This window comes from Melospiza georgiana, chromosome 2 (assembly GCF_028018845.1).
Source record: "Melospiza georgiana isolate bMelGeo1 chromosome 2, bMelGeo1.pri, whole genome shotgun sequence".
Taxonomy (NCBI): Eukaryota; Metazoa; Chordata; class Aves; order Passeriformes; family Passerellidae; genus Melospiza; species Melospiza georgiana.
The window spans coordinates 54,528,526-54,550,312 of NC_080431.1; the positions used below are offsets into that span (position 1 = coordinate 54,528,526).

Sequence of the window (21,787 nt, forward strand, 5' to 3'; positions counted from 1 at the left end):
GGGAGAAGAGTGTCTGGAAGGATGCCCAGCAGAAAAGGATCTGGGGGTGCTGGGAGACAGCAGCTAAACATGAGTGTGCCCAGGTGGCCAAGAAGGCCAGTGGCATCCTGGGCTGTGTGAGAAACAAGGCCCACTGGGGACAGATCAACAAAGCCAAAGTAACAACGCTGTGTGTGTGGCAACAGCCAAAAGCACACCCAGTTCTTTAGCAAGCATCCTTTATCCTGTTGCAGTTTTATTTCTCTGCCAAATGACTTTGTGCATTTCTCAGGGTCTGTTTACAACTCCACCTCAGGTTGTCACAGCACTGCATAAATCCACAGCTACAGTCTTCAAGGGTCTGTCAGGGAAGCAGTCCAGGGTGGCCTTCTGATGCCACTCTAGACTTAGAGAACTTATGGAGAATACCGTAAAGGTAACCATGTGTCACAGTGAGGGAAGACTCCAGACACTTAATATGAGAATGAGCAAGCTTCGTTTATTCGTGAGAGCATCAGGCATTTATGCACAACAAGTAATAAGCTCATACATATTCTGTAAGCTAAGCAATCCATTGGTTATACTATAAATATCAGCTCCTCTCTTACTTCTTCATTCTTTATATCTTACATCTACTTTTTCTCACGTCTTTTTCTCAGCTCTTGTTATTGTAATACAGCTGTGCTCAAGGCTACAGTGTCCTTGCAGTGCAGGGACCCAGACTAGCTGGGTCAGGCACCCTCCCAATTCTTGGTCAGCTATCAAAAATTCCTCCACAACCATGTAGTTGTTGGCTTTCACTAATTATGTATTGGCTTTTACAGATTACTCAAGTGGATGCTGTGTTGTGCATTACAGTGTTAACTTTTGCAGAAGTAGCTGTAGTTGTGAAAGAATAACTAATACTTTTATTTTTGTAACTAACTGACAATAATGAGAATAACTCAGATGTATTTGTGAAATAGCTGATGTTGATTTAAAGTACTTGTGGAAATAGCTAAAACTGTCTGCATGGCCAGATAACATTAAAGGAATGGATGGGATGAGGATCCCTGCTATTGACTCTTCAACTATCAATAACTCTCACCTGCTGAAAGCACAGAACAGGGGCTGTTGTGAGGAAGTGACACACAACCTTCAAAACCACATCCACAATTACTGCATGTACTCTAAATAGGTGGGTCAGGGGTCGAACCAAGCTAAAGAATTCCCAGAACATGAGTTCAAAGAAATGTTTGAACATGCATAATCTTTATGAATATGTATTTGGCCAGTGCAATAGAGAAAGCACATAAGAAGAGTTACTATGGTAAGCTGATGTGCCTCTGGCCATAGCTGAGCACCCAGTGCTGTTACTGATTTCCCGTTTACCCCTTATTAAGCTTTATAAAATTTTGAAAAGTGGGGTTAATTTCTCACACCTGTATCAGCAATTGTGGCCAGCAGGATCAGGGCAGTGATTGTACCCCTGTACTTGACCCTGGTGAGGCCACACTTCAAATCCTGTGTTCAGTTTTGAGCCCCTAAAATCAGTGTTATGAATGAGGTCCTATATGTCTAATTTAATAAACCACAAAATTAGAATTTAGCAGCAATTCCATATAAAATTAATATAATCAGGTAAGCATGTACAAAGTAAATTTGGCAGTGATTGTTTAAGTCTAATTAAGGTTCTGCTAAGGCATAAGCAAAACAGACAATGGTACAGACCCGACCGGGGTTTCTCACCCTGCCTCCCCTACCAAAAAAAACAAAGGAATCCAAACACAACTTATATACTGTATGCTAATACATCATCAGTATTTTCTTGTAAATCTCCTCCTATTTTTGAATCTACATCGCTGTACTGCACAGCGCATGCTCCACTTGTTTCTAAGAGGTCTTGGCTCTTTGGTGGTCGCTTCTGATGAAGGCTTCTCATCATCATCACTGTCCTTTGAACAACCCCACAGGCTGCAAATGCACCCCAAGTCTTGTGTTATAGAAGCCAGCATCACATTCTAAAAATAAGCTTTACTATTTCATAGATACCTGGAATCATCCCAATTTTTTCCATTTCAAGGCTGATCCCTTAATTATCCTGAGGCTGGGATCCATTTTGGGATAATGCTTAACTCAATACTCTGTATCCTATTTTCTCATGAACATCTGAAAACATTTGTTTTGTGACACTAATTGCATATCCTTTTCCTCTATTTTTAACAAATATTTTCTAAAATATTGATATAGTTACAATTTTTAGCATGAATCATATTCATTTATCACATCAGCAAGGAGGTGGAGGGGCTGGAGGGTGTCCAGACAAGGGCAGCAGAGCTGGGGAAAGCTCAGGAGCACACATCCTGTGTGGAGCTGCTGAGGAAGCTGAGGGAGTTTAGCCTGGAGAAAAGGAGGCTCCAGGGTGAACCTTCCTGTGAAAAACATCAATCACTTGTTTTTAAAATTTTAAAAGTTTAATAGTAATAAAATGGTTATAAAAATAGTAATGAAATTAGAGTAATAAAAATTTGGACAATTAGGATTAGGACAATACAAGACAATAAGAACAAAAAGTTATGGATGTCTGGGCAAGAACAAAAAGTTATGGATGTCTGCCCTTTTTCTGGGCAAAATAAGCCCCAAAAAAGAACACACGTTAACAGAGGATTAACCTTTAAAACAATAGCCCGTTGCATGTTCATACATCTCATACATGATGCATAAATTCCATTCAAACACAGGATTCTGTCTGGTCAGTGTCAGCTTCTTCCTCTTAATCCTGAGGCGTCCTCAGGGCTGATTGAGGCAGGAAGAAGTTAGTTTCTTCTGATAAGAAAGCAATAAATTCTTTTTCTCTGAAAGATTTAGATGTCCTGTGGCTGCTATCTCGGTGCGAGTACCTCATTCCTCTCTTTAACAAAATATCCCACATACATAGTTTCTATTTTAACTACAAAAGCTACATTTTAACTACAAAACTAAAATTACCATACTATTGAAATGTTAATACAGCGCTACTTACCACTACAACATAATACATACAGTAAATATCTGCGGAGAGCCAGGTAATGTGCACTTTTCACGCTACCTCACTATAGAACTGCCTGAAACGAAGGCGTAGCGAGCGTGGGGTCGGCATCTTCCCCCCGGTAACAAGTGACGGGAAGCTGCACCCGGGGAGGCTCAGGTTGGACAGTAGTGCTGTGATTCTGTGAAAAGTGAGCACGGGGCTAGGGAGGGATGCAGGATATCGCCTTTCCCACGGTGAAAGCCCTCGGGAATGGCGCCCGAAGGCGGTGCCGGGCACGGGTATCGAACCCGGGTACTCGGCCGTGACCCCCGCCGCGCCCGCGGGGCCACGCCTCCCTTATCACGTGACCGGCGCCTCACCGGCGCGCCTTCCCTCCTGCCACGCGAGCGTCGCAGCCAATCAGCGCCGCGCAGGTGTGCGGGGCGGAACATCGGCGGGCCCCACCGCGCATGCTCCGTGTCCGCGCCGGGCGCGCTCACTTCCGCGCGGGAGAGTTGAGGGCGGGGTAGGGGGCGGCGGTGGCGGCGACGGCTCGCCGCGCGGTAAGTGCCACTGCTGGCGGGGGGAGCGCGGAGCTTCCTCAGCGGCGGTCCCGCAGCGCCGCTCTCCCCGCAGTGCCGGCGAGTGGAGCCTGCCGGGGTTCGGGCTGGGCGGCGGCGCCGTGAGGGCGGCACCGGGAGCGCCGTGAGGCGGCACCGGGAGCGCCGTGAGGGCGGCACCGGGAGCTCCGTGAGGGCGGCCCCGGGAGCTCCGTGAGGGAGGCACTGGGGGGGCCGGGAGGTACCGGGAAGAAGCTCTTTGCTGGTGAGAGTGGTGAGGCCCCGGCACGGGTTCCCCGGAAAAGCTGTGGGTATCTGGTCGCTGGCGGTGTTCAGGGCCGGGCTGGATGGAGCTCTGAGCAGCCCAGTCCAGCGAAAGGTGCCGTGCCCATGGCAGGGGGCTGGAGCAAGATGCTCTCAGTGAGAGGTGATCAGAAAGACAGTTTTATTTGTTCCTTCTTCTTCCTTGCGAAACCTGCATGTATAGGTTCTGTACTGACGTGGGGAGAATGGGGAGGTGAGTGTCGGTCGTGTTTAGCTGTGAAATCTCCAGCCGTGCTTCTTTCCCCACAAAGCACAAATGAGGGACAGTGAGTGTGGGGTAACGGGTGTGTGATTCCTTTCTTTCTTCCTGCTTCCGTAGATCCAATCCTGCACTGCACTGGAAGGAAGAGGAGAGCAGAGCAGGAGCTGGGGCAGTGGGTTTCAGTAGTGCACTGGAATTCAGGGGACTTCGGTTCTTTTCCTTACTCCCCTATGGATGTACTAAGAGATTCTGTGCCTTAGCCTCCTCCTCTGTAAAAGATGGGTATTTACATACAAGAATGCTTTCAGAACTGGGTCTGGAGAGCAAATACTTAGACAAACTGGTAATGTTTCAGCAGGATTGCCGAATTTGTAAGTGGTTACTGTTGCCCGATAGATAAAGGACACAAAACTCGGATAAGTTCTGTGCGGTGCTTTATTAAGGGCCCGGGAGCTTGTGGACTAGCATCTCAAGTCAGAGCTCCAACTTCACGTACAGGTGCTTCTCTCTTATACATGCGATTCATAACAAGGTCTCCAAGAAACAGTTCCCCTTGCCTAGCCACAGACCCCTTGTGATACATTCCTTAGTTCACAAACAAAATCATAAATCTTCTGCTTATCTTATTCTAAGACCATTGTATGCTGCCTCCAGACAGGTTAGCATTCTTACTTTCTTACACTAGTTTAAATATTTATTAAGTTCCTAAGACTACTTGCTAGATTACACACGAAACCCAACTACAGAACTGTTTTTAACAAACCAATTTGCACACAACTCATAACTAAACTGTAATTAAACATTTCGCTAAATTTCATTTCTTTTTCCAACAGTACAAGCCCTGGACTCTTGCCAGCACTGTTCTTCTCCCTTTTACTTTCTGTTTCCTTTCCCGTTTCCTTTCCTTGAGTCGCTGTTGTGTAAAAGTAAAGAAGCGAAACCAGCAGCCCTTATTCTAGGCAATGGCACAGGAGGAGTGTCCAGGTGTGACTGTTCTCTCAGCTGCTGCTCTGCTTTCTGTTTTGCAGCATCATTTATCCTGTCATGAGCAGAGGGCAGCAGGAGCCCCCCAGATCGTGCAGATGAATTGGGCCCTCTGTGTTCTCTGTGGTGGTGACAGTGGAAGTAAAGGGTTGCAGAAGGATTTAGGGACAGCAAGGGATTGACTGTAAAACAGCAGCTGAAAATCCAGCATTGATAAGTGAAAGATGATGGATGTGGCAGAGAAACAACCACCATGATGATGCCCTCCCTGCTTAATCAGATGCCACTTAAGGAGGAGATCTGGGGAACTGTGATACTGGTCTGGGGTTGACAGGGTGGTGTTGGGTCATTGTTTGCACTTGATGATCTCAGCGGTCTTTCCCTACCTAACTTAACCCAACCAACAGACAGGTATGTGACTCTCACTGAAAGGTGTCCCTTCTGGGGTGGCTCGGAGGACAAACCCATGGATCTGTCCCTATGATTTGTGCCTTGAATTCTCTCTTTCCACTTAGGTACAAATCAGGGTACTTTTGTACCTTCCATTGTTTGTGGTCACGTTGCACAGAATACCCTGGAGGTGCAGGTGGTGCAGGACATTTCCTGGTAAGCAAGGGAAAGCACAAGGCCACATGGCTCCCACGTGCCTCACATTCCTCTCCAGGCCCGTGGCAGCACAAACACCAGCCCTCCACCCAGGTTTGTCTGCTCTGATCACCCTGGGCCTCCCCTTGCTTGTTGAGCTTCGTGGATTTTTCAGTGCTTTGTGCTTCCAACAGTGGTTCTCTGGAAGTGTCAGCTCTGTGCTCAGAAGCAGGCTAAAATGTGATTGAAATAGTGAGAATTGTTAAAGAAAATACAGAGTGATGTTGTGGCTCTGTAGTGTAAATGGTAGCCCATCCTTTTGGAGGTGGTGTGCTCCTCTTTGAGTGTAGCCAGCAGAGTATAGAAGTGACAGAGGTGGAAAAAACTGCACACCAGCTTCTGTAGAGAGAAGAGCTAAATAGTTTCAGATTCCTTGGCTTTTAAAAGAGACAGCAGGAGAAATAGTAACAGCAATGCTGTCATGAGTGCTACTGAGAGAGTGGAGCAAGGAGCATGGATTTCTTGCCTTTTCAGACAGATGCAGGTGTTTCAACTGGAATCCCTGAGTGGCAGGCTTAAGCCCTGCAAAAGCAAGGCGTTGTTGAGATGAAATGTAACTGAGCTGTGAAACTGGAAACCTGCCCTCAGCCTCTCCCTTCTTGCGTAGGAGCAGCCAGCCAGCTCCACTGCCCCGTTTAGCTCCACGTCCTCTTCCTGGTAGTGCAGTAGCAGAAAGCTCAGGAAGAGCACAGGCTCCTGTGGGGGTTGGTTTGGTTTGTATGGCCAGGTTTGGGTAGCAGGAGGGCTACAGGGGTGCCTTCTGTGAGAAGCTGCTGGAAACTTCCCCCGTGTGCAGCAGAGCCAATGCCAGCCAGCTCCAGGACTGACCCTCTGCTCCCAAGGCTGAGCCCAGCAGGAATGTGGTAACATATTTAAGAAGGAAAGAAAAAAAGTTACTGGGCAGATAAAATTGTGGGCAGAGAGGAGTGGAGTGGGAATATGTGAAAGGAGCAACTCTGCAGACACCGAGGTCCGTGGAGAAGGAGGGGCAGGAGGTGCTCCAGGTGCCAGATGGGATTCCCCTGCAGCCCCTGGTGCAGAGCATGGGGAGGCAGCTGAGCCCCTGCAGCCCAGGGAGGTCCATGGGGATGTGTTGAAAGTGAAGGGAGGCGACCCATCCTTGTTGATCAGCATCAACTCCAATTTATTGATCTCACTCACACACCTTTATAGTGGTGTTAGTTAAGCTCATGCATATTGCAAAATCCGAGCTCATCATAGGTCACAGATTACACATTAACCCCTCTTGTTTTCAATACCTGAGGTTTGTTATTGAATCCAAGATTTATTTTCTCACCCTGTTATGAAAGTTCTCAAGGCCTCCATGTTTGTCAACTTTTGCTTTCCCAAACCAGCCAAGGACAAGATATTTATTTGTTATTAAAAACAACCTGAGAACTTCTGCTGTTTACATAAACGTGCCTGAGAACTTTTGTTGTTTACAGAAACAGGCTGTGAGAATTTGCTCCTCACAGCTGCCTTTTGCTTTTCCATCAGCTGTATATGATTATGGCATGTCTGAACAAAACTCTATAAGCCATTTCTGAGCAAAATTCTCCAACAAATTCCCCGTTTTTTTCTTTTATGCAAAAGGAGGTTAGTCTGCTAGGGTTTTTCTATTATTCTACTGACCATATCTTGAACACAATCAAAAACACAAGGTAAAACTAGTAAAAGCATTTAAAAGCACACTTAATATCTCTGTAAGGTTCCCCAGCCACGGTCTGAGCAATGGCTTTTACCCCAAAGGGTTAAAACCACACCCAGCTGAGCCGCAATGTCCCGCCCTATCAGGGATTGCAGGGTATGTGGTAATTGGACTAAGAAAAGAAGGCTGTTAGCTGTTTTCATTCATGCGAACCTGGAGAGGAGGCGAACCGGCAAGCCTGAAAATGATCCTTTCTGTCCTTGGGATTTTCACATCCACCCTTTTCTTGGGTTTCTCAGAAAAGTTCAAAATCAGTTTTACAGTCTGTAATCCTTTAGTCATTTGGCTCAAATGGCATCAGCTGGGCGATTCTCAGTCCTTTGTTGATTTGAAGTGGTGGGAAAGTAGTATGCACTTAAAGCACTTAAAATATTTAACTTAGCGGACTTATTTTCAAGTCAACAGAACTTAACTTAGCAGAACTTAACTGACTTTAAATTCTACATAACTTAAACCTAATATAATTTAATCTTAACAGAAAACTTAACAAAACTTTACCTCAACAGTATTTAATATTAGTATTTAATATTTAATGGCACTTAATAGATAATTTAATTTAAACTACTTAACAACAAATAAAACTTACTATAAAAATAGAATATGGCATTTACTATAACTTACTTACAGGCCTGATTCTAAAATACTAAGCTAAAACAACTTTTTTCACGTGTTTGCTATAGCATTTTTATACCAAAAAGCACACTCATAGCATCTCACTCATACAATCAATCCAACATCTTCAACATTTTAAAATTTTTCAAAATACAATTTTGGAGTCAGATGTTCTACCGACTGAGCTATCCGGGCTTCTGATGTTAAAGTCTATGTTGATGCAGGTGATTCTGACAGCATAACGGATGCTGAGCCAAAATCAGCTATGCGAGGAACGTCTGGGTTGTAATGGTCCTTGGTGTCTCTTGTTTATTATCACTGTTAGGTCTAAAACCGAAGATTTTGCCGCGCTCCGGTCCCGCGGCACGTGTGTCGGAGCGGGCGAACCCCCCGCGCTGGGCTCTTTGTTTCGCACAACTCGCCGGCAGGCTGACTCACTGCGTGCACCGCTCCCGTGCTCCTTCCGCGGCGGCGCGGCTCAGCTCCCGCACAGCGGCTCTGCTCTCCCCGCCGCTACAGCGCAGCATTTCAGGCGGTCGCTCGCCGCAGCTGCTCCCACGGCGGAGCGCCCGTGCCGAGTTGGGAGTAGCCCAGCGCCGCAGGTGTCCAGAGCCGCGGCCCCCGCTGTGCACTCAGAGAGATGCTGAAGCAGTGCACCGTACATCACCCGCCATGGCCTGCTTAGCTTCTTGGCAGTTTTATCACTCTCTAAAGTAGCCTCCCATAATAAATCACCGAATTTATGCCACTCCGTTAACTCGTAAACCGTATGGGGGTTAAGGAAAACCCCTCTAGCATAGCCGTAAGTCCAAAGTCCTGTAAAATCCTTTTGCAAATCCATCCCCTTAACCTGCCGTTTTTGTAAATATGCTGCTTGCCTTTTCATACCTAATTCCTCAGCGCTGAGTGCAGCCTCTTCAAGGTCCATGCAGCACGTATCAGTCAGGCCTTTACGACTCTACGATCACCCAAGGCACGACGCGACTCAGCTTCTTTTTTATCCCTTTGATCGCGTTTCTGCCGTCCCGCTGCTTAGGACCTGACCCGTTTCTTCGCTTCCTTCGTGGTGCATTGCCGTATCACGTCGGGGTCACCACTATGTTGAAAGCGAAGGGAGACAACCCATCTTTGTTGATCAGCATCGACTCCAATTGATTTCAGTCACACACCTTTATAGTGGTGTTAGTTAAGCTCGTGCATATTGCAAAATCCGAGCTCATCATAGGTCACAGATTACACATTAACCCCTCCTTTTGTTTTCAATACCTGAGGTTTGTTATTGAATTCAAGATTTATTTTCTCACCCTGTTATGAAAGTTCTCAAGGCCTCCATGTTTGTCAACTTTTGCTTTCCCAAACCAGCCAAGGACAAGATATTTATTTGTTATTAAAAACAACCTGAGAACTTCTGCTGTTTACATAAATGTGCCTGAGAACTTTTGTTGTTCACAGAAACAGGCTGTGAGAATTTGCTCCTCACAGCTGCCTTTTGCTTTTCCATCAGCTGTATATGATTATGGCATGTCTGAACAAAACTCTGTAAGCCATTTCTGAGCAAAATTCTCCAACAGGGATGCAGGATGCGCCCTGCAGCCCAGGGAGGTCCATGGGGATGCAGGATGCGCCCTGCAGCCCAGGGAGGTCCATGGGGATTCAGGATGTGCCCTGCAGCCCAGGGAGGTCCATGGGGCTGCAGGATGCGCCCTGCAGCCCAGGGAGGTCCATGGGGCTGCAGGATGCGCCCTGCAGCCCAGGGAGGTCCATGGGGATTCAGAGATCCATGCACAGCCTGGGAGCAGGTGGGTGCCTGAGAGAGGCTGTGAGCCCATGGGAGGCCCATGATGCAGCAGGGCCCTGGTAGAACTTGTGACCCGTGGGGGAACCAGCACTGGAGCAGCTGTGCCTGAAGGACTGCACCCCATGGGAGAGTGACCTGTGTTGGAGCAGTTCATGGAGAGCTGTTGTTCGTGGGATGGACTCACGGAGGTGTTTGTGGAGGGCTGTCTCCATTGAGAGGGACCCCACGCTGCAGCAGGGGACGGACTCTCCTTGAGTGTGGCAGGAACAATGAGTGATGGACTGACCCTAGCCCCCACTCTCCATCTCCCTGCGCCTCCTGGGGGAAAGAGGTAAAGTTTGGAATGAAAGGAGGGGTCAGGGCAAGGTGGTTTTAAAATCTATTTTACTTCTTATTATCCTGCTCTGATTTTGTTAGTAATAAATTCAGTTAACTATCCCCAAGCTGAGTCTGCTTTGCCTGTGATGGCATTTGGTGAGGGATCTCTCCCTGTCCTTAGCCCATGAACCCTTTGTTCTATTTTCTCTCCCCATCCAGTTGTGGAGGGGAGTGGTAGAGTGGCTTGGGGGAGTGCCTGGCATCCAGGCAGGGCCAGCCCACCACAGAGGGACAGGATACAGGGCTAATCAGGGCTGTAGGTGCAGGCTGCCTGCTTCTGCACAGAGGAATGGCCAAGAGCTGGGTTTCCACTGCTTCAGGATTCCTAGAAAGGTGCTGGAGTAAGCCCAAGGCTGACCATGATCAAGTGTCTTCTGTCCCCCATCAGTACCAGGATTTCTCTGGAGCCTGTAAGAACACCAGGGACTGTAGAGTCCACGTTTAGCCCCTTCCTTAAAAAATTCCTAGAGCTGGATCCCCTGACTGGGCCTGAGCAGGCACTGTGTCTGCACTGATTCCAGGTATTGGTTTGCTGCAGAGAGCTTTTCTTCTATTCTAGGCCATTCAGACTCTAGCTCATTCTTCTTTTGAATTTCTTTCTGTTCTAGTTCTAATATGTCCTTGTGTTTCTGTTTCTTTCTATTGTATTTATTGACTGCTCAGGTTCTGAAACTGATATGGTCAGTGTACAGATGGGTATTGGAAATCAGTTTCTACCCTGCCTTGCTTACAAGACATAGGAGAGAAAAAAACTCCAACTGTGTGCAAAGGCAAAGTGACTTGTGATTACAAGTAAATTGTCAGGAGTGTAAGCCAAAGGGGAAAAAACATAAAAAATTCTCTTCTACTTTGGTGGTGCTTCCACTTGGGGCTACCCAGTCTGTTTTATGCAAGGGGAGTGGGAGCTAACAAAAACAATTTGTCTGTTGAAACTTGGAAAAAGGTTGCAGGATTTGTTGGGCTATGCCATTTCCTGCCTGTTTTGTGCTTGGGCCTTACTACCTCTCACTAGAATAATTTAACTTCAGATCTTCCTGTTTCTTGAAAGTAAACACAGATTTTTCTTCCCCCTTGTCGTACAGGAGTTTGTGCTGTCAGAGGTGACGTCTCCAGCAGAGGATAGTTTGGAGTATCACACCTTGTAGGAGTGGGAAGTTGTTGAAGATTTCTCTGGGGGACTTGCACAAAAAACACAAAGTAAAATCTCTGCTACAAATGTTGTGGGGTGATGCTCTAACCTGCTGGTGGGGGATGTGTGTAAAGGCTTGTCCAGAAGCAGACTGCTTTGGGGAAGTATGTAGGTGGCCTCAGAATGTTGCAGCTGCTGGAGAAAGACCATGTGAAGAACAATTAAGACTTAAGTGGATATGGCCAAGAAAAGATAACAAGTGTCCCTAGGAAAATTCCTGGGGCTCAGGGAAAATTCTGTCACTCCTGTCAGCATTTCACCTTGTTGAGAGATGATGCCGAATTTTGCCCCAAAAGGCGATAATAAGCTGCCCAGAGACTGGATTTAAGGCCTATAGGCAGGAGGTATTTATTGGCAACGCGTTGGAGAAATCACTAAATGGATTTCTGAGTTATGTACAGCAAAAGCAGGTTTTTATACAATTTTAAACAAGGATTACATCATTTATTACATGCATATTCATAGGCAGGCAGGAGTATAGGCGGAGTCTTCCGGGAATTCTTGATCTTCCTTAGTTAAATTTTAAGCTTTTCCTAATTTGGACATCTTCCTGTTAATCCTTGGCATGTTTTTTTCCATGGCTTGGCTGAAGTTACTGTTGTACTTGGCTTGATTCTAATGGCTTGGCAGGTCACTTTAACTTATTGGCTTCCACTTCTGCTTCTTCAAATATTCTAATTCCAAAGTTTCTTCTGTGAGTGTATTTTAGATTATTTATTAACTTATCTAGATATCTGATCAAAGTTCTTCCTAATAGTGTATTTTAGGTTATTTCTTAACTTCTGCGATTCCCTTGATATACTTTTAAGTGTCTTTTAATTCTTGTATTTCTCAGAAACTATTGTTCATTATAATGAATGGCTTCAGAGAGAATGTTTGAATCTCTCACTTAAGATTTTTTTTTGTGCCCCAATTTACTTGTAGACCTCTCCACACTACTTTGCTACATCCTTCTTACAGCAATAAATTAGTATTTCTTCCTTGTTTTCTGTGAGCTCCTGGAAGGCACTGGTGAAGCTTGGGGCAGCTGTTTCTCTGTCCTTTGTTGACTTGCAGACCCACACGTGGCAGCAGTAGGTTAAGAAAACACTATGAGTGATTGCCCTCCTCCAAATAAAAGGAGTTTCACACCTGAGAGCGTGACTTGCCAGGCTGCTCTTGGATCTGTTTTTGGAGCAGATATTTCAAACAAGCTTGAAAATTCTGGTATTACCCCTTATGGCTTGCTAGTGACTTTCCAAGAGGAGATAAACCTTTCTTTCTCCCGCTCTAATTGCTGGAGCTCCTGGGATCTGGTTTCCATCCCACTGCTGTGCCAGGTGCAGGCTTTTCCTGTTCCACTGGTACTTGCTACTGGAGGAGCAAAGCACCCAGGGTCAGGGGATGTAGGTGGAGGCAGTGTTGGCAGGCTCTGCTTTCCTCTGTCCTGCTTGGCCTATGGAAGTTGTTCAATTGCTTTGTGTTTTGTCCCAGATTTCCTGCTCTAGGTGCTTTGTGGATAATGGCGAAGATGGTGAGAACGACATGTGCATTTTGTTCAGAAGGGGAGGCTGGCTCTGTGATGTACATCGCCACAGAGAGAAATATTGCAGCTCATCAGGATTGTCTGGTGAGTGCCTTTAGCTGGGCACTGCTGAAGGGATGAGGGGGACGTTTCCACTGCTTATCTGTTTTTGGTTTTGCAATGATGTCTGGATTGAAAGGCTGGTTACTCAAACCAGCAAGTTTATATTATGAAAAGCTTAAAAAGCAGCAGGGCTTGGCCAGGATTTTGGAGTGGGAGAGGATGTGTCTGCACAGCTGGAGCTGTTGATCTGTGGTGTTTTCATATGTCTGCTGAGCAGTGGTCCCAGACACACATGAAAACACCACAAGGACCACATATGCTCTAGCAACAGGAATAGGTCTTCTTGAGGCACTGTTGAGACTCATCCTCTTGGATGAGGATTCTCAGACCACACAAAGCTGTATACTTAAAACTTTGCAGAAAAATATCCATATCACTTAAAGATTAAAAAACTTTCCAATGTGTCAATAATTTAAAGTAAGGAATAAAAATATCAGAAGTTGATGATATAAAAATATTTGTGAAGCTCTTAAATGTGTTGCAATCCTCCTACTCTTCATGCCTTCCCTTTATTCTGGAATGTTGGTGGAGCTGGTTCTTGGAGTGCAGAATCAATTACAGCTGCTGTATTCTCCCTGCAGCAGAGGGAGAATATAGCTGAGGGCAGTTTAGTGCCAGAGATTGCTGCTAGAGCAACTTTCTGACTGTCACTGTCCCAGCCTTCTTATTCTCACAATTGTTATGTTACATCTTTACTTTTCTGATATCTTTTTTGGTTGGTTATTTTCTATCAGAATGTCTCACAACAGCGTTGTTTTGCAGCACTTGAATGTTTTGTTTGAAACAGGTTTTATTATGGCTTTAATGTTTCTCCAGTGTTAAAACTTCTCTTTCTCTCCCTGTCTCTGTTTTTTCTTTTTTCTGCTTGCTTTCTCCTCCCAGCAACTTTACTCATTTCTCTGCCTTAGGCTTGTCTGTGCTGTTTGGATTTTTTTGCAGTCAGCTATCACCCTCTGAGCAGACAGACTGTGCCTGCTAGTTGATGAAAGGGTAGCTCCCTTTTGTTTGGAATTAGCTACATGTAATGCTTAGGAAGTATTTGCCAAGAACTTCCCCTTCCTCACTCACTGTCATGGCTCAGCAGTTCTATAGGAATTAAAGTGGCCTGAGTGTACATGTATGCATTTTTAGTGAGTTTCTCACAGGATATGTGCAATGTTTCTGGTTTTTTCCTGCAGTCAGCTGTTGTCAGCTTTGGGCTGTATGGAAATCTTATTACAGAGAAATGTTGCATCCAGCTGTAGGTCTGAACAGCTGAGCAAATAATAAGATGTCCAAGGTGTGGAGGTCTCTTGCCTGAAGACCTTCTCATCCTTACTCTGGGCACCCTGGAATTTCACATTTTCTTTGATTCTGTTTTTAATAAGTTAACTTTCTCACCTTACTATCTTTTCTTAGTCTGCCTTCAGGTTATGTGAAATCTCCTATGTGGAAGGAGGAACTTTTTTTGACTGCAGAAATGTTTAAGCTTAGCTCCTTGTTCAGTGTAGGTGAAACCTCTTGTTAACACACAGAAAAATCAGCCTCCTTAGGTAGGGCAAGAAGAAAAGATGTATTCCTTGTTTCTCTTCAGCATTGGTGACTGGGTCATTCTTATTTCTTATAACTGTCTCTTTTGTCTTTAGTTATTTTCCTCAGGATTTGTGGAATCTGAAGATCATAACCCAGAAAATCTGGAAATAAGGTTTGATGTGTCATCAGTGTTGAAGGAGCTGAGGAGAGGAAAGCGGCTGGTAAGGAGATGTTTCTGAGCCTGCAGTTAGTCCTGTCTCATAGTGTTGAGGGTTGTCTGGCCTGTTCTGTGCTTTAAAAAAAACCCATTCAAGTAGCTGGTCCTTCTGATCTAATAAGATTAGGGAAATTACAGGTTTAGCATTGGAGTCATTGATTTACCATTTGGTTTGGTGGAATTTATTTCATTCTGTATTAAAATGCAGGTGGGTTTTTTCCTGGCCTTTTGTGTCCTTAGCTGAAATTTCCTGAGACTTTGGTATAGAACTAAGCCAGTGCCTGAAACAAAAGAATGCAATCCACAGTTGTAAAGGGGAACACATTGTGAGTTTAGCAGAAATATGATTCATTAAAGGAGGGTTTTTTAAATTGCCTTTGTCTTCAGCTGCCCTCCTCCTCAATGTCCTGGGTGGGACTCTTCATTACAAAGTTAGCTAGGAAACATAAATACAAACATTAACACAAATTAATGTTGAAATAACTTGGAAAAGTTGCTAGTGCCCTCACATGGCTCTTTGCCTCGTTTTACAAACTGATCGGTATGAATTAGAGGTAAGATAGCAAAAAGGTGGCTGCAGTAATGACCGAGGTAGGCGTTTGCAGGAGCGAATTTGCCTGATGAATTACTCAGAGGTGACTTGCAATGGAATACTGGATTTTCCCCCAGAGAACATCATTTGCCCTCTCTGGCAGGATTTGGAGTAGCTGCCTGTGGCATTTACGAGGTGAACCCCCTCCTGTTGCAGGCGTGCAGCTTCTGCCGCAAGAAGGGGGCCACGGTGGGCTGCGAGGAGCGCACGTGCCGCAGGAGCTACCACTTCTTCTGCGCCCTCTGCGACGATGCCGCCGTAGAGACCGACGAGGTCAACGGCGTCTACAGGTACTCAGCCAGTGTCCTGCCCCTGCCAGCCTCGGGGGTCAGCAAGGGCCACTTCATTGCCTGGGGCTTAAAGGGGTTTTAGGCAAGGAAGTAAGTTCTTTCTCCTAAAGTGATCCTCTGTTTGCACACTGTGGGAGAAGTGTTCTCGTTTCACAGGAAAACTTTACTGCAATGGGAGGGAATCTGTTTGGTGCTTGAGCCTGTAACATCACTGAAAGATAACAAGGAAAAAACTGAGAAAGTCAGTCTTTTGTGACTGTCTAGCCAGTCTTCAAGAACCAAAACTTTTATTAATGTCACTCAAATTCTAAATTTTTTGTTGGTTCAGAAGCTGTAGTAAACGTGGTCTGAGCACAGAGCAGGTTATAGCACTTCTAGGTCTGCTCACATTAGTCAAATTTGGGTGGTTTTCCCTCCCCATGCTAGCAAAGAACTTTGATTCCCACCAAAGGCCTTGTATGTCAAGTATGTTGCTAGCAATAACATGATTGAATGCATTCTAAGTAAATTTTCTGTCCTGATCATGATAGTCCTGGTGTCCACTGCCTTTGGGCTGCCTGCATTGCCATTGACAGATGAAACAAATTGTTTGGAGGATGCAGATGAAGGGGTTGAAAAATTGGGGCTTCAGGGACTTTTTGAAATGCTGAAGTTACAGTAAAGTCTGAGGTGCATAAAAGCCCTGATGCTCATTTCTGTGCATGGCCAGAGAGGTCACAGGTCATGTTAGATTCATTTGGGGATCATCTAATCACTACTTGTTTCAGAAAGGGGTGGACTAGTGCAGTCCTTGGTAGCAGTGGAAGATGGGTCCTTTTGTGGCAAGAGACTTGCACTCCTGACTGGTTCACAGTGCTTTCTGTCTAAAATGAATGCATCTGTGCAAGGCTGTAAGCCCAACTGTGCAGGGAGGATGGGAGCTGTAAAATCTTTGTGAATCTGCAAAGCTTATGAAAGAGTGTAACCGGGAAGATGGAAACTTTCTATGATCACAGTTTCATCTTATAGCTTTAGAAAGGATAACTCAGGCTCACAAAGACTGAACTCAAGATGTTGAAAAACAAGTGGGACTGACAGCAGTTCTAGATACAAACTGGTAAAGAAGTGCTAGCATATACAGTTTGGTTTGGTGGCGTTTTGGAGCTGGTGACCTCAGAGGTTTGGAAGAGGGACCCTTAAAATGCCTTATTTTAAGTCACTGTGGGACACTGATAGCCTAGGAAACTAGGCTATAGCAACCTTTATTGAGGAAAGGACTGGATTAGAGAAGGATGCTAGGACAGCTTTCAAGGATTTGAACCTAAAGACTTTTGCACTGTAGCAGTGGTGTAAGTAAAGCACAAAAGCTGTAGCTAGCTGAAATTATTGGAGAGTACACTTGAAAAACAGTGGATGTGGATTGACAGCCCCTGCACATTTTCATGGTGAAATATAACATACCAAAAAGAGAGAATTCCTTCAAGAGAGGCAGAGCTGGTGGCTTTAAATTCTGAGTTGCCATCGTTGTGATGATGGGTAGTGATCATCAAAACAAATGGAGCAGAATCAAAAGAAAAAGCAATGGTGCTGTGGAAAGTGGCCAGGAAGAGCAGAGGTGGAGAAATCAGTACAATTTGCACTGGTGTCTTGCAGAAATGATAGTAGGGGAGTGCTCCCAAATAAAGTGGCCTGAGTAGTAAAATACACTGTTTGTACTTTGTAAGATGTTCTTGTGCTTAGGATGGGTTGTTTTTAACTGTGAAAGACTAGAACTAAAGGGAGGGGAAGAATAAAAAACATTATCCAAAGGGCAGTATTAGAAATTCAGGGATGTAAATAAGGTGTGTTCAGTATATAGCTTTCTGATTGCATTGTTAGGCATACCTAAATCTGATTTGTTGTGCTTCGAGATGCGTTACATGCAAAAGAAGTTCCTCATCAAGCCAACAGTCTGCATTTCTAAGGGCAGTGCTTCTGTTTTTGTTAAAAGAATGACAGTAATTAGAAAATGTCCTAGTAAATGCAGTTCCCTTTAAAAATTGCCATGCTCCTGACAAGGCATTTTTGCTTAAGAAGTGACTTGGGATCCTTCTGTAAGAAAGGCATATTATAAAAGTTGGTTCATGTTCTTTGCACATTATTGTATCAAAAATATGAGGAATATTTTCAGATAAATTTGTTTCATTTTGCCTCTTCCAAGGAATTCACAATGCTCTCCTAGAACCACTGAAAATATTCCCATTTCACATATTGCTGAAGTGTTTAAGTAACAAATGGACTGAGCAGCTTTAAGCTACTGGATCTCACACAGGGTTGCCCCACATACTCAGGGTTTGGGGGCCATTCCATGAGCATAGGGCAGCGGGAGGGAGGGGCACAGAGATCTCCAGGCAGGTGAGTGCATGGTGGTGCCACGTGGCACTGCCAGCCCTGCAGGGCTGAGGGGTGGAAGGTGACACTGGGCAGATGTGTCTGAGGAGGCTCCTGGCCCGTGTGGGGCAGAGCAGCTGTGATGGAGCAGTGTCAGGGCTGTGGTGTTTCACCTTGGGAGCGTTAATCTCATTTCAGTGTCTCTGACACAGTGATTGCCACACACATGAAATGTGTCTGACTCACAGGGGGGGCTGGTGGAGCTCATCATTCAGAACTTCAGTGCTGAGAATCCACTGTGGCTCTAGGAGTGTGGACACAAGGTTGTGCGTGCACGGGACTTTAAAGCAGGTGGTTTTGGAGGTGGGTAATGCTGAACAAAAATCCTGGGTTTTTTGAACTGTCTTTCAGTTTATGTTCGGTGGAAAGAGGAGAAAATATATGTTAAAATAGGTCAACATAACTCTGTTTGCATGTTTATTAATACTACTATTAATACTACTACTCTTTTTTTTTTTTTTCTTGAACTTAAATTTTAGAGTGTTCTGCCCAAAACATGACCCGGGGAATCGGACCAATCTCTATGGTGAGTTTCTTTAATGACTTCTTTGATTTCATTTGTTTTAAAAATTTGCATCCTAAAATCAGTAATTCATAAGAACAAGATAAATATTACTACCTTCATATCGAGTGGTGGATTTCTAATCTTGCAAGAGTGGTTTGGTTAAGATCCACATGTATGCACAAAAATCAAGGGTTTTTTGAAGTGGAAAAAGTTAAAACTTAATCCTCCCAGAATCTTCTTGAAAACTGGCTTAAACCACAACGGACCCAATCCTTAATGGAATAATTCTTACTCTTCTTTGGGCAAGTAGGCCCAAGCAGCTTGCAAAATCCATGTGAGACAGGAGAGCCACACACAAGTTTGCACTAGATTAGCAAGGAAAAGGCTGTTTCAGGAGAAGTCACCTTGGGATTTTATCTGTGGTTATGCAGACATTCACATTTACATCTTCTGTATTCACTGCAGTAGTTTTTAAAATGAAGGATCCCAAAGAGCTTTTTAAGTGTAACAAAAGGGTTGTACAATCTTGTTTAAAGATTGCTTCCTGTGCTGCAGAAATGCAGCTTCATTTGGCAGTCCTGGCCCTTCCTGATTCAGAGGTATTTGGAAATGCCAGCCAAAGCTGGACCTTGTTAGCCTAATGCAGAGAACTCTGCTCTCAGTGAAGTGGCTCCTGGACTGGCCTTCACTTTGAATTTGACCTCAGTTGAACTGAGCCTTGCTCCACCCTGATGACACTGAAGAGATGGGTTAGGTGATTATAATTTAAGCTTTTATTCACGAGGGCTGGGGCTTTGTGGAAAGACTCCACAACTTGTAAAAGCTGTAAGGTAGATGTGTATTTATTCAGTGCTGGGCACATGCAGGATCTCTCTGCAGGGTCTGAGGAGCCTCTCTTATCTCCAACAGGCCTTGCATTCCTTCCACTTTGTTTGGGGTAATGAGCTCTTCTTATCAGGATCCCTGCATTCCTTTTTCCATCTTCACAGCACAGCAAGTTACAAGCTAAGCAACATACATCATCTAAAACATCTATCCTAACTCCAAAATTAATTTCTACCCTAAATTAATTTCTAATGCCCCTGGCTCACTTCTTAACCAGACATACAGTCTGTTTAGTATCTGATATTGCTGTGGTTCACTAACCAAATGCATCTTCTTAGTTTACTTAGTAGCTTTGCTTTTTACTTATCCATAGTTCTGAATCCTGACCTTTCTTCCTTTTTCAAAATTATTTTGATTTCTGTGGTCTAATGGTTGTCAGTGTCTGCTGGGGCTGCCCAGGGTCCCAGGTGATCTCCTGCACAGGTACTGGACAGGCCCAGGATTGTTTTGTTTCCAGTACCAGATAATATTCAGGCATTAGGTCCAGCCTTCTAGACCTCTCCTTGTTCATCAGGAGTACTTGAGTCTTACAAGGTTGAATCACAGAATGATATGGGTTGGAAGGAACTTGGAAGATTATCTAGTTCCAGCCTGCTTGCTTTGGGCAGGCACACATTCCACTAGACCAGGTTCTCAAAGCCCCATCCAGCCTGGCCTTGAACATTTCCAGAGACAGGGCATCCATAACTTCTCTGGACAAACTGTTCTAGAGAGTCACCACCCTCACAGTATGGCATTTCTTTATATCCAACCTAAGCCTGCTGTCTTTCAGTCTGAAGCCATCTCCCTTTGTTCTGTCCTACATGCTCTGGTACAAAGTCATTTTCTGGCTTTCTTGTAGCCCCCTTTAGATACTGGATGGGTTTTGTGTCTTCAAATGTTACATATGCAATGTTCCCTGAGAAGAGAGTTTTCTCCTAGAGTAATTCTTCCAGAGGCACTTAATTTAGAGACCTTCTGTTTCTGAGGGGTAAATTAATTCTGCTGGCAGTGTCTACCCTGCCTCCTGACAGAGCTTCCCTCACCTCCTGAGGGTAGCTGTACCCTAGGAAGTCGGGAGCAAGTGGGAGAGTTGAGTAGAAGACACTTGGTTCCCCAAGCCCAGTGTCTCCTCCTTTATAGTTTGGAGAATAGGGGGTGGAGGAAGATCCCCTTATTCTTGTTCATACAATATTCTTGTGCTGGAATGTCAGAGCTGTGCTCTGTGATTGGAAAGGGATAAGGTGCCTTATGGGCCAAGAACTCTCCTTGCAGCTCTGTGCAGCAAGGATGTGAGAGCAGCTTGGCCTTGGGAACAGGCTCCAACCTCTGTTTAACTGGAGGAGTTGGATGTGGACAGAGTAAAGGCTGACAAATGCAGGAGAGCAGCCAGCACTGTGCAGGGCAGGAGGAGTTGGGCTGCTCTTCAGACTGTGTTCCTCTTGTATAAGGCATCCTTACAGCAGATATCAGGGAGAGCTCAGAAAATCCCATAAGTGTCAAAAATACCACACTGGACAGCAAGGAACACTTGTACCTACAGCAGTATCTCCCACACTGCTCCAAATTTGGCCTCACAGGTTTGGTTTGGATGAAGTGAGAGACCAATTTCCTTTCAGCCCATGAGAAATGCAAATGTACAGCACCAGTGCCCAAAGCCCAAACTTGTTTTTACAGCCTCTGTATACAGCAATGGCTCCTCATTCCTCTTGATAGGATGATTTCTAACAGGGAGGCCCTTACTAAGTACTACCCAGAGGTTCTGGAATTAAACAGGGAAGGGAAAGTATAACCCCACTGTACACTAAACATTCAGGTTTTGGTGGGTGGTTGCACTCTTTTCTGCCTTTCTCTGCTCCTGCCATGTCTTCTTGCCAGAGCTATCCCTCTCTGCTTGTGATACTGTAGCTGTTTCCAAAAGCTGCCAGTTGTGAGGTTGGCAAGAGTCTGGTGCATGCTGATGGAAAGGATGCAGTGAAAGCAGAGAATTTTTCAGAGATCTTGTACCTCACAACTGCAAATGCTTTGTAGCATAAATAATAGTAAACTGACAAGTCATATGTCTTCTGGAGGTTTTCTGGGAGGGTCCTCAGGTTGGTGAAAACACTAATGCCATTTGTATGTCTCTGATACACCTAAGTAATTCTTTAGGTAGTCTTAGTTTTGAGGGTGTATTAACATACGTAAGAATTGTTCAGAAAACCAAACCATTTTTTACCACCTAGAAGTGATGCTGCTGCCAGGAGGAATAAGTTCACTCTGCCACAATTAAAAATTTCTGAGTTGAAAAGGTTAAGTGATATCCTAATGCTATAATAATTTGCACTTTTCCTAATGGTTGGTTGATGCTTGCAATTTTCCTTAATGGAAACAGTGTGAATTCTGCTGAAATGTCAGTTTTTT

The 21,787-nt window shown here is 44.9% G+C and overlaps 1 protein-coding gene across 1 annotated transcript in view; it reads left to right on the plus strand.

The window, feature by feature from the left end:
* Positions 1 to 21,787, plus strand: part of SETDB2 (SET domain bifurcated histone lysine methyltransferase 2) — a 51,882-nt gene that overhangs the window by 21,497 nt on the left and 8,598 nt on the right. Inside the window, exons 15-22 of the mRNA XM_058045506.1 lie at positions 3,178 to 3,531; positions 8,329 to 8,661; positions 8,904 to 8,976; positions 11,344 to 11,376; positions 12,842 to 12,977; positions 14,621 to 14,728; positions 15,473 to 15,606; positions 18,495 to 18,541. Coding sequence (XP_057901489.1) covers positions 3,178 to 3,531; positions 8,329 to 8,661; positions 8,904 to 8,976; positions 11,344 to 11,376; positions 12,842 to 12,977; positions 14,621 to 14,728; positions 15,473 to 15,606; positions 18,495 to 18,541 — 1,218 coding nt within the window. The remainder of the gene's footprint in view (positions 1 to 3,177; positions 3,532 to 8,328; positions 8,662 to 8,903; positions 8,977 to 11,343; positions 11,377 to 12,841; positions 12,978 to 14,620; positions 14,729 to 15,472; positions 15,607 to 18,494; positions 18,542 to 21,787) is intronic.